This window comes from Melozone crissalis, unplaced genomic scaffold (genome assembly GCF_028551555.1).
Source record: "Melozone crissalis strain CALT ecotype California unplaced genomic scaffold, PUWL_Pcris_2 ptg000036l_1, whole genome shotgun sequence".
Taxonomy (NCBI): domain Eukaryota; kingdom Metazoa; phylum Chordata; class Aves; order Passeriformes; family Passerellidae; genus Melozone; species Melozone crissalis.
Genome location: NW_026535814.1, coordinates 6227003 through 6239838, shown reverse-complemented (window position 1 = coordinate 6239838; position 12836 = coordinate 6227003). Strand labels below are relative to the sequence as shown.

General features: G+C 38.7%; 1 protein-coding gene across 2 annotated transcripts in view; it reads left to right on the top strand.

Moving 5' to 3' along the window:
- The window catches only part of SMC5 (structural maintenance of chromosomes 5), a 41270-nt gene that overhangs the window by 23946 nt on the left and 4488 nt on the right, over positions 1 to 12836 (top strand). For both annotated transcript variants that reach the window (XM_054283267.1, XM_054283266.1), the window contains 7 exons: positions 4651 to 4774; positions 5952 to 6074; positions 8164 to 8289; positions 8923 to 9018; positions 9367 to 9471; positions 9683 to 9802; positions 12585 to 12764. In XM_054283267.1, coding sequence (XP_054139242.1) covers positions 4651 to 4774; positions 5952 to 6074; positions 8164 to 8289; positions 8923 to 9018; positions 9367 to 9471; positions 9683 to 9802; positions 12585 to 12764 — 874 coding nt within the window. The remainder of the gene's footprint in view (positions 1 to 4650; positions 4775 to 5951; positions 6075 to 8163; positions 8290 to 8922; positions 9019 to 9366; positions 9472 to 9682; positions 9803 to 12584; positions 12765 to 12836) is intronic.

The following is a 12836-nucleotide window of genomic DNA, read 5'->3' as shown; positions in this document are numbered from 1 at the left end:
TGTTATCTATGAAAAAATCTACAATATCTATGTTATCATTTTAAAAGCAGAGATATTTTTGTTTTCTCTTAATACAGCGTGCTTTTACCCTTAAAAAGTAACCAGTATTTGAGTATTAGATACAGGTGATAATCAAGACAAGGAAGGTGTTTAGAAATTATGACAGTATCTGAGACAACATGTAGCAATGTTCCAGATTATTTTCTGTAATAAAATCATAGGATTCCAGTTAAATATCACTGCATGTATTTACTCAAATATTAGATTATTGTTCTAACTTTGTAGCATATATCTAGATAATGCCATAATGTGCATAAATGGTACTAAGTAAGCATGTCAGGGATTGAGTAAGGCCCCAGTTGTGCATAGTATCATTCATTACATATGTTTTGTTTTTGTGGGTCTCTGCAATTGGTTTTTCTGTTGCCGTTTGTCTTATGAGACGTGAAGTCAAGGCATTTTTCAACTGGTATTTTATTTAAGCACACACTCCCAGTAGGCAGTGTAGGCAACATTAACATCCAGTTTGGACCTTTCTTGTTTTAACCTAGGCACACTGTCTATCAATTCTTCTACTATGTACCTACTGTGTACCCAAAGAGAACTTTGTTCCATCCTGTCAGTGGTTTCTGTTGGTACAGGGCTGTTATTAGTCTCCTGTCTATGGTGAACAACCAGAGCACCTCTTGTGCTGTAGAGTGTGTGCTGTAGCCCCTGACCATCTTGATTGCCCTCTGGGTGAGGTTTTGCACAGTGGTCCAAACTGTGTGCAGTGCTAAACAGAGAGGAAAGATCACTTAACTTGCCTGTGCTCCTATTCATACAGCCTGGTTTGCTGCCAGGGTGCACTGCTTGCTTATGCACAGCTCATTGTCCAGCAGTGCTTCAGGTTCTTCTTTGTAGAGCTTTGCTGCAGTCAGTCTGTCATGAGCCTATATTACTGCCAGACCCACTATCTTCGCAGGACAGGACTCTGCATTTGTCTTTGCTGAATCTCACAATCTTCTGTCAACTGCTTCCCCAGCTTCAGTAGACCTCTGTGAACAGCAGGCTTATTGCTCCCTCCCAGTAGTTCAGTGTCTAATAACCTAACAGCAGGGCCCTCTCTTCGCTCTTCCACGTGCCAGTGAAGGAGTCCTAAACAGGATAGGATCCAGAACATAATCCTTGGTACTGACTTCTGGGCAAGAGAAAACAAACCAAGAGTCGCCATAGAACCACATTTTTTTACCTATTTAGTCTTCAATTAATCCAGACTGTGGTCTTGAAATTCAAATGCATGAGTGGTGTGGGACACAGCACTGAAAAAATGAGAGAAATTCGTCAATATCCAGCAAACTGAGAGGAAGATGAAGCTTATGCAGGTTAATGCTCCTTCTGCATGAATCCAGTAGTGGGGCTAAGCCTGACTTCCCACTAGACACACACAGAACACATCTGAACAGCTTATGTGTATGTAGTTACACACTGCACAGTGGTCATACAGAGCAACTGGACAGATGCAACACTGGTGGTTGGCTCATGTTTGTACTGTGTCTGAGCAACATGAGATTACCCATAGATATGCACAGGTGCATTGTCTGTGCATATCTGCGGGCAATGTGGATCCCGTTGGCAGCTGGTTCCAGACACTCTGAATCTGCGTAGTCAGTACCCCTAGACCTCAGTCTCCTGAACTGCTTGTACCTGGAAATGCAAACCCCTGAGGCTGTAGCCCTGCTTCTGTTGGTCTGTAGAGACTGCCTCCCTCGCCCATGTGTGCCTGCATGCTGAACTGGCTGTGACTCCCTAGTTTCCAGTAGCTCATTCTGTGGTCTTTGTCTCAGAGATACAGAGGTAGCCATGACTCCCCCAATTTGCACCCCATAGCCAGTACTCCTGTCATCTTACCCGTAAGCACATGCATGTGGCAGCAGTCTGTGTCAGGCTGATCCTCCAGTAGGCATTTCTTCCTGCGGTGTCACTCTTAGTGACTCACTTACTGTCTTGGCTCCTGGGCCGCTTACTGTCTGGTGTGCTTTGGTCTTTATTAGGGATCAAACGCTCTCTTGCACACTTGTACCATGGTGCTGGCAGCAAGGACAATCACATCATCCCATGGTACACTTGCTCTGGTCTCCAGCCAGGTGCAGCCATCACAGACAAGCAGGTTTCCCCCTCTGACTTGTGATTTGACTACAATTGCTTGCACTTAGACTTCCAAACATGTGAGTGCCTGAGTAGAAAGCAAGAAAAGAGGGAGGAATGGAGTTGAGTAAAAAGTGAATGTGCCAATTGGGTGTGGCTGGACAAGGGTAGCAACCAGCCCACTATTTACATCTAAGTGTCCCTCTTATCCTCATATTCCTCTGTTTTCCTATATGTGTTATTCTCCAACTTACCTAGTTCCTCCCTTTCCTCACATTTTTTGCCCTCCTAAATATGTAATAGTAAGAGTCCTGTGCTTTTCTGCTGGATCCCATAATGTTTATTCTATAACACAATGTCCAGCACTATGCTGTTCTACAGGACATGCAGAGGACTGGGCTGGGGGCTGAACAGCTTGGGAGGAGTCTCAGTGACAGCAGCTGATAGCGGCTTTTTGACTGCAGAGGTTGAAGGACTCTTCAGTCAGGGACAGTAATGTTACCCTCTACAGACTGAGGTTTCTTTTGACACTGAATTGATAACTAGTGAAGCTGGAGGACTTGGCCTTTAGGAACAAAGATTCAGGGCACTCTCTACTGAGATAACAGCAAAATTGTCAGAAACAAGACGTCTCCTTATGTTATATAATTACTTTTTTATTTAGATATCTTCTATATCATAAGTAGGAACACAGTTTTGTCTCCTCTATATAATTTTTACACACTGCTGCTTCAAAAAGATATCCATGTGTTCATGAGCTTCAGTGAACAATAGGTAACCCTTGTGAACCTTCACAGGACTTGGCCAGCAGTGAGGCTGCTCAGCCACGGTGACAAATTTGGGTCACTCAGTATCCCATAAATACACTGTGGCATGTTTGGTGCATTCCCAGTACTGCTAATGCAGACAGAAATGCCCACTAAAATGTGAAAGAGCCACAAAACCACAGGGTTTCCAGATGAACTGCAGTCAGTGAAGAATAAGTGGTTTCTTAAAGAGGAAGGAAGCTGGAATGGTGGTGTGACTGTCTCTTTGCCAGGAGAGCTGTTGCCAAAGATTGTGCCACCACTTAAATTAAGGTAGGGGACTGCTGTTGGAGTCACAGACAGGCATGTGTTCACTCATTTTCTGTGTGATACCCCTGTAGACTTACTTGACAATAGTATTTTCAGATACTACTTTTGCATTTCAGAGCCTGAAATTACATGAGAGCTGTATCATTGCCTGGAAGAGTGGATTTTTGGTTTACTTCAGTTACTTTTTTGGTTTGTAACATGACCTGTAGGTGTGGTTCTTGGGGACATAGTTTAGTGAAGAATCTGGCAGTGTTAGGTTGGTGTTTGGACTAAATGATCTTCAGGTCTTTTCCAGCCCATCCAACTCTGTGATTCAGTTGTGGTGCAAGAAGGCAGCCCTCCTCAGTCCAAATCGGTTCTTGGTGTTGACTAGATTGATTGGTTTCACACCTGGACACTGGTATTTGAGACTGTCCTGGGACAGAGTGTCCCTTTCTCTGAGTCTTGAATTTGCATTTCCCATCTGCTCCCATGGCCCTGTGCTCGTCTGAGCTTGTGGAAATGGGCATTTCATGGCCTCATGGCTCATGTAGTAGGCCTGGGCGTAGCCAAGATGCAGGGTATTATTTGGACTTCTGGCAGCTTCTGTTGTCTCTTTTATATGTGTGGAGGTGAGCTTCTGTCAGGTACCCTAACAGGCAGCTAAAATTGACGTAAGTAGCAACGGCTTGGTCTCCGTCACCCCATTGTTTTACAGTTGGTTCATGAGGTATGGCATGCCCTTTGTAAATGCTTGATGAATCTCCATGATCACCTTCTCCATTATGCCCGTAGAATTGCTTCCTGAAGGGACTTGTTTTACTGTTTTCACCTTCTCCATTATGCCCGTAGAATTGCTTCCTGAAGGGACTTGTTTTACTGTTTTCTCAGGGATCGAAGCGAGAATGACCAGTTTGTAGTTTCCTGTATCATCGTCTTGGCCTGTTCAGCAGTTTTGAAAAATCTCCAAATGCTTTGCAGCTCACTAAATATCATGGTTCCTCTTCCATGTTCCGAAGCTCTATAACAAGTGGAAACTGTTTTTCTTCACTGAGATGAGGATATATTTATTTTTTGGCTAGACTATGTAACAAGAATTAAGTAAACTTCCTGAACTCACCTGTGTTGTATTGTTACAAAGAGATATTAGAAGAAGAAAAGTTCATTCCTTACACTGATTTTTTTTTTTTCTCTGATTTGAAATTTACAGAAGTAAAGGACTATGCTTGCACAATGATGCTGTTAGTGGCCAAAAGTGGAGTTTCTTTAACTGCTACTTGTTTTGTCTGTTGTATTTCTTTGGTTTAAAGTGCATAGGCTGGGAATGCCTCCGGTATGTTTGGAATGGTTATGATTATAAATTCCTATTCTTGCTAACTGTTGGTATGTCATCAAGTGTAGGAATGTTTGTGTTTTTAGTATGATTTATTTTTAATCACAATGAATCAAATATTGATTCCTCCCATAGTTTAAGACAGCTGGAACAAGATGCTATTGACCTAGAGAAGGAATTTCAGCTGGCAAATGTAAAAATCAAAGAAATAAATAAACAGAAAGCAGAACTTGTTACTGAACTGATGCATCTCATGAAGGTATGTATTTTTAACTTGGTATGTGTTCCGCTTTTGTGAAGAGTCCAGTTCTTGTAATATAAGTGGGAAGCCTGCAACATTTGTTACTGTCAATGTTTTCAAGCTAGCTTTCCTAATTATTGAATAATATTAACTTTTTCCATTTTTCATCTCCTAATTTTTTTTAAGTCTGTATTTCTGATAATTATTTTGAAGTTGCTTAAGAGAATTGTAAATGAATAAACTTTTTCCTCTGCCTAACTTTATACTGTAGAAACTTTGTGTTAAAATGACAAATAATGAAGAACCTTAGCTCACCACTGTAGTCAGATGCTAGCACCCTCAAAATTTCATCTTGTACATCCCCTAGGTCTACAGTAGAAACCTTTTTCTCTTCCATTAAGGGAGAGGATTAATTTGTATTTATGTGCTGATCATAAAGACATGATAAACAGTTGCTTTCAATGGCCTAATTGTAGCTACCCTTTAGACAGTAAACAATGTGTTGATGGTTTTGAAGCCTCTGGACTGTTGCTGAGGCTGACTTGTTTGAAAAAAACCCAAACGCTTTAATGTCAGTGTCATGAAACCAGATTCTAGTGATCATTAAAGTCTGTTACGTAACTGCCCAAACACAACCTTGTTTAGTTGTCATGTGCTGTTCCAGTTAAGACATCAGATATAAGGGTTTCTGTGCAACTTGTCAGTCAGCTGCAACGTCATTACAAGTTGTGTATGTCTTTTGTGTTTATTTTTGACCTTTTCCCTCCCTGTGTGGCATATGACGTCCACCGATATCCACCTGTTGGATTATTCTCTCTGAGTAACAATTGGGATGGCCTTAGCTCTTACATTTCACATGATAGTATATAGTGAGAAGGGAAAGAGAATGGGGCGAGGGAGGGTTGATGTAAAATTGTGGGTTGAAAGTAGACGTGAATATGTATCTACATATGTGTATTTATATCTATTTGGTGGAAATTATATATGTATCTGTAGATACTTAAAAGTACATGTGGACTGTACCTCTTTAAGAACTTGGGTCACCACTTTTCATTGAATTTGACAGCAGTATTGATGACCTGAGCACAGTGTGAAATTATATGCTATGACTAAAAGGATGGGTATTTTCTAAAGTAGTGATTATATCAGTTTTGAGTCTGGTGAAAAAAAACCTACTTTCTTTTCTTCTGTGTAGAGGATCATACCATTGAACGTCGACAAAGTTGATCTGGCTTTTCAGATGACCAGGGTGACTGCTAAGAAGAACAGACTACAAACAGAGTACAAGGCAGGAACTGTACAGCTAAGAGCTGCACAGGTAACAATATTTATGGATATTGGGATATCTACTATGAAAATGTCTCATTGGGAAGCCTTTATGCTGTTGAAAAGGATGCTTCTGTGTCTTTGTTTAGAAGTGGCTGTTAGTACTGCTAAATATTTAGCCTTGATTTCTGTGCTTTGACTTCAGCCTCTTCATTTAAAGCAGAATACTAGCTTTGCCATTCTCAGTTAAGACAGCTAAGCTGCTGTGAAAATGTGCCACTTAGTCATCTTATCCTGGATCCTTTTATTGTAGTAAGAAATGTGTAAACTCTTCTTTGTATAACAAAGCCATGAATGTCATGTCAGTAATGTGTATTGTCACTGGGAAACTCATGTAATGTTTCTAGTTGTCTCTGCACACATCTTCATCATTTAGGGAGAAGCTTGGGCTGGTACATAGTTAGATATCTGGTCAGATTGGTAGACAGGATTTGTGATTTGTAACATTCTGATAATTCTTAAAAATTGCCTCCTTCCTAGTGAATGGTGTGTGAGTAAAGTGGAGTCCCATTGAGGCCCCCTCAAGAAACCAACAGGAACATTGCCACATACTTTCTAATATATAGAAGAAATAAGGAATCAAAGCTTGTGTATTTATATTTGTCTAAATTTTATTTTGTATGTGGGCATTGACAGTAAACTGGCAAAGTTGAGTGAAAATTGAAAATTGACTTACTGAATTGTCAGTGCATTTACTAGTACATGCTTGATATTAACATCAAATTTCTGTTGCTTTCTAGTTTTTCTGTCACATACTGAAGTTTCTCCTGCCAACTATATATTTTCCTTTTCACTGAAGAATTTTACTTACCATAATTTGGATCAGGCATATTCAATCTGTTGAATATTGAATCTGTTTCAGATTTTAAGTGCCTGCAGATCAACTTGAACTCTTGTTTCATGCAGCTCTGCAGACCTCCCTTCAAGTGGGAGCTCTTTATACAGTTGAGAATTGAGATTCCCCACTTCAGTTGATTCAGAATTGATTTGGGCTCTGAAAATGATCAAATACATAAAATTTACGCTTCTTGTAGAAAAAAAATATGGGTGACTCTCACAGGATCTTTTGCCTTCATTATCATGTCAAAATATTTCAGATGAAGCCATTTGACTTTTAAAGTTGTGGGATCCAAAAAACTATTACAGGGCATATGTGGATATCCAGTGGAAGGTAACTATTGTGTTGTACAATAGCATTTATGCTAATTCAGTATAACTTGAAATCTTGGCTGGAAAGAAAAGGGAGGATATCGTCCCTTTACTGTTTTATCTGTACAGCTCTAATGCCAGTCCTTGCAACCCTCCTCTGCAATGGACTTCATGAAGTAGAAGAGATGGTCTAAAAAAGGCCTCTTCTAAAAGTTTTCCAACCTTTCTGAAAGCACCAACTCAGTATAGAAAAATATTTTTACAGTTCGTTTATGGAGATTGTGAAATGCTTATCTATAATGCAGAGATCTTTTGTGTAGTGCTTAGTGGAGAGGGAGGGAAGAACAGGGTTTTTTTGAGTTTATAGCTGCTGAGAACAGGTAACTAACTTGTGTGAGATGATCACTAATGATCATACCCATTATTACCACTTCTGTTGTATTTAGTAAATAACAATCTGTTACAGTTACAGAAAGTAATGTGAGTGACTGTCAATGTCTGTGTCCTGTTTTTAAATCTGTGAAACGAGTATTTCTCTAGCTGTGTGATTTCAAATGAAAACTGAATTTTTTTCACCACTGGAGGGCTCCTATATTTAGCTGAAGTACACAACAGTAAAACTTGGGAGGATAACTCTTGAATCTACATGCACACTTACTAAGCTGAGAGAAAAGAAATTTAGGTATTTCTGAAGAACTTGCTTTTGATCCGTTTGCCTTGGTATCTGTTGACTTGATGAGCAGAGATGTATAATGAGTTTTGGTTAGTTGAAGCAAATTGTTTTGATATTTTAATAGTCTGGTTTCACCTACTTTTTCTGTTTCAGATGTTGTTTATTGGTAGTGTGCTAGAGTTAGCTCTGGAAATTCACAATAATACTTAAAAAAAATATAGTGGTGATTTTTAAAAATATATTTTAATATTTCTAACAGCAACGTTTACATGAACTGGATAATAAGAAGCAACATCTTTTTGACAAGTGCAGGGAACTGATGAAACAGGCTCAACACATCTGCAGATTGCGTCCAGATCAAGATTTTCCAGAAGAATTTAAAGTTGTATGTACAAAAAGAAAATTTCATGCATCTCTTGAATTTCTGACTTCTCCTGCAATGTATTTTTTTTTACTAGAAGGCTCCTAGTAAAGGATTATGTGTACTTCTGTTACTCTCATTAGCCTTTTAAACCACCTTTGCAATAGTGCTGAAATACCCTTTGACTGCTACTTTGTTTTGTGCACAGGGGGGAGAAATTTAGACCTGTGACTTCAATTGAAATCCACAGTTTTGTGTTCACAGAAATAAAGAGAGGCCATGTTTTTCTACCTTCCTCCTCTAATGGAGCAACATCAAAGAACTGAGTTCTGAACCCAGCCTCTCAGGAGTATTCATTTGCATGACTTATCTAGCATAGTCCATGTCTTACACTGAATCTCTGAGTATCTGTGCCTGCACAGTTTAGGCGACTGAAGAGCAACTGATTATGTATCTTAATTATGTAACCTTCCAACCTTCTTTCTCGGTCCAGAATAGTTAGTGGGGGAATCTTGCTATGATAAATCTTGAGTATCTGACACCCTGATTAAAAGTAACAAAATAGTTTATGGTTTATCCAGTTGTTTTTTTTTTTAAAGAAAACTTGACCCCTTTATTAGTATTGCTTTGTAACATGTGCAATCCTTTGTCTTGTAGGCTTTTCAGACTCTTCCAAACACATTGGAGGAAATTGATGCTTTTCTGAATGAAGAGAAAACCAGGGCTTCCTGTTTCACAGGCCTCAATAGTTCGGTATGTTCATTGCTTTCCCTCCCCCTCTACCCACATTGTACTTGTTTCCCACTTTCTGCTAGATCTTTCGGTATAATAAGCTAGACAGTATGAACAATGTGCTGTAAATGCCAGATTCTGCATCTACTCTGATTTAAAGTAGGTTCTTTAAAAAAAAAGATGTTGCAATAATCTGAGAGAAACCAAGCTTTACTGTTTCCTTGCTTAAAATTAGAAATCTGTTTTGTTTAGTGTGCAGTGCAGTAGTCTGCAGTTATGTTTGAACAGTATTGATGCAGTGTGGTATTTTTACAGTCAGAGTTACAATTAGCAAATATTTTGCTGACTGCTTGTTTTTTGTTCTGGCAGGTTGTTGAAGAATACAATAAGCAAACACAAGAAATACAGCAGTTAACAGAGTATCTAGAGGAAAAGAGAAATGAGTTGAATAACTATAAGCAAAACATTTCACAGGTAATAGCTCAAGTTACTACTTTATCATTATTATAATTCTATGTTCTTGTAAGAGTGTATGTACAGAAATAAATGGTAACATTTCAGATTGTTTTGAGTGTAAATGGAGATGCTAACTTCCCTAATTACGATGGTTTTTTCAGTGTAAATGCTATCTGCAAGGGAAAATTCTGGTCTTAAATTGATTTCACATGGATATGTCTGTTTTTAGATCAAAGAAAAATGGATAAACCTCTTGAATGTGATGATTGAACAAATTAATGAAAAGTTCAGTAAGTTCTTTAGTTCTATGCAGTGTGTTGGTGAAGTTGATCTTCATAAGGAAAATGAGGTATGATTGATTTTTTATATAACATGCATATTTTCTTGCATAATGTTTTGATGATCTATTGCTAGAGAAAAAAAACAAGTTGTCGGGTGGAGAAGTTTTTTTTAAAAGCGCTGAACTTTTACTCAACACGTTGAGTGTACTAGAATGGACTTTTCAGTCTGATTGAAGGCAAGTGAGTCTTTATCCAAATGACTAGAACTTCACCTCCTGGCTTTTGAAATTGGCCTGCAACTTACAAAGCTTGGTTAGAAACACTATTTACTTAGCTGTTACTCAGATTTATTAAGCTCATTATTTAATTCTGAATTTTCAGCTAACTTTTGTCCTTTATTATCATCTAAATATTCTGTTATTAGGCATTGAATTGATTTGCTTCTACATGTAGTTACTACTGGAGTCTGAGGGCATTTATGTGTTCTGAAAGCAGCTGTCATTTGGCCCATCCTGTTGCCTTCTCATAACTTTTATAGGTAGGGTTTACCTCTGGTGAAGAGTTTAAAGCATCGGTAGAACTTGGGGAGAAGTATTCAGTGCAGTGAACTGGAGAAGGAAATTTGGTAGTTCGTTTTAAATTGATCACTGAAATGATGATGTCAAGATTCTCATATGTTAACACATAGACTACACAGTAGTGAAATTTAACACAATTTTTTTCTGACTTTTATTTTTTTGTTGTAATTTACTCAAGCAGCTTTTCTTAAAATAGCAGTGGTAGTTATTACTTAGGGCAGAAGAGTGACTGGTAAGGCTCTTTATATGAACTACATAAAAATGTTTACCTGTAGAATAGTAATATGAAAAAATAGAGCATTAAAACACAGATTTTTCAGGCCTTTTGACAGTTACCTCAACAGATCTATATTACACAAAAACTCTGTTTTGAATAAAAGTAGGTTGAAAGAGAGACCACAGAAGGAACAGTAAAGCTATTTAAAAGCAAAAGGCGTGTGGACTGCCTTTTTGAATCTCTTCTTTGGAAGGTCTTGCTTTTCTATAGCAAAGATGTCACAAATAGTTTTAAGAGATTAGCTAGCAGTACTGTGCCAGTGAGTAAAACTTCTTTCCTCAAGGGATCAGTGACTACAGTCTAGAAGGGTGAATAATCTGTTCTCAAGTTTGCACTCCTTGGTGTTCTCTGCAGGAGAATCTTTTGCCTTTCCTGTAGATAAGAAGAGAGAGACTCTTGAGGTTGACTTACTTTTTGTTAGAGATATTTCTGTGACACTGAAGTTCAAGCCTCTGTTAGTCTGCCTTATAGGAGTCTTGAGGTCTGTGGATGCCCTTGGTGACACTACTTGCTGTCACCATTGGATAATAAGAGGAATTGGATATTAGGAGGAACTTCTTTACAGAAAATGTGATTAAACATGGAGTGGACTGGGGAGGGATGTGATGGAGTCACCATCCCTGGAGATGCTTAAGGAACGACTGGACAGAGCACTCAGTGCCATGGTCTGTTTCCCAGATTGGTGTTCAGTCACAGGTTGGGCTCTGGTCTCAGAGGCCTCTTCCACTGGGTTCTTTCTTAACGTTCTAGCAGAAGCCTCTGTTCCTCTGGGAGCAGTCTGACTTCCCTTGGTAACACAGTAGCCAGAATTCGTACTGCTAGCCATGATAACATTCACATTCCTCGATCCACTACAAGGAGTTTTGAGCATCATTTTTGTCAGGTTTTGGAAAATCTCTCAGTTATACAAACGGGTATTCAAAATACACAACTGTGTGGCAGTTGTCAAGGTCTGACTGATGCCATTGTGGCTGTGTTTCACAGCAATCTTTTTAATTTGGTTTGCTAGCCTGTATTTTCACTTTTTCAAACCTACTTTTGCCAATGTATCTGAAATTACAGTGGGCTTAGAGACCTTAGATTCTGGGATTTATTTCTCCTTACGTGAAATTGTAATCAGAACAACTCACAGAATAACAAATCAGTTGGAAAGGCTCAGAAGGATCATCAAGTCCAGCTCTTAAGTAAATGGCCCATACAGGGATTGAACTCACAACTTGATGTTGTTAGTATCATGCTCTGACCAACCAAGTGAACTCAGTGGCCACTGAACACAACTTCAGCAATCCTAGAGAGTCCTCTGGAGACGACTTTTTCATCTTAAGCATGAATGCATTTCATTTTATGGTCCTTCTTTTGAGCCACATCTGTTATCCTGATACCTTGCATCATTGGCTGAGGCTGCTGCCAAGTTTCACTTTCCTGTTAAAAGAAAAGCCAGCACTGGAATCCTTGTGTGTGGTTTTCCCATTGAAGTATAAAAAGGAAATGGCTGTCCTGGATTTGGACAGCAGTGGCTGATGGATTTTGAACTGCTTGTACTTAAACAGGTTCAGATTGGTACACAGCCTACACACACACCATTACTCCGCTCTTCAAATTGATAGTATCCTAAGGCTTTTTTTTTTTCTTAATGGGATTTATAGGGGCATTGCTTTCTTCTTTTTCTGTCCAAGATTTTTATTTTCTTCTTGATGTTCTTACTGCATATAAAAACTTTTCTTAACAGGAATTAATAAATCATAGTCATGAAAAGGGAATGGTGTTGGAAATTCTGTAACAAAAGTAGACATGGAGGAAAAGAATAATTAAGGAAAGCAAATGAAATAGGATTAATATATATAGATGAACCAGAATTAATATCTTGACTTTAAGTTGATCCTGAGTAGTTGATAGACCCATGTACATTTGTATAAATGCCCTGTAATTTGCATGTCATTGTAAAATAAGCTATAATAAAAAGAAAATGAGTTTTAAAGGTACTGGCTTTCACAGGAGGAGTATGAGAAGTATGGGATTCGCATTAGAGTCAAATTCCACAGTAGCACTGAACTTCATGAATTGACTCCGTATTATCATAGTGGAGGTGAGAAAACTGTTTCCACTATGTTATACCTGATGGCTCTGCAAGAACTCAACAGATGTCCCTTCAGGGTTGTTGATGAAATAAATCAGGTGAGAATCAATGGTGTGGTATTGCTCTTTCTATGTACAGATGCTTATGATATAGTGGAGAGAACAGACTTT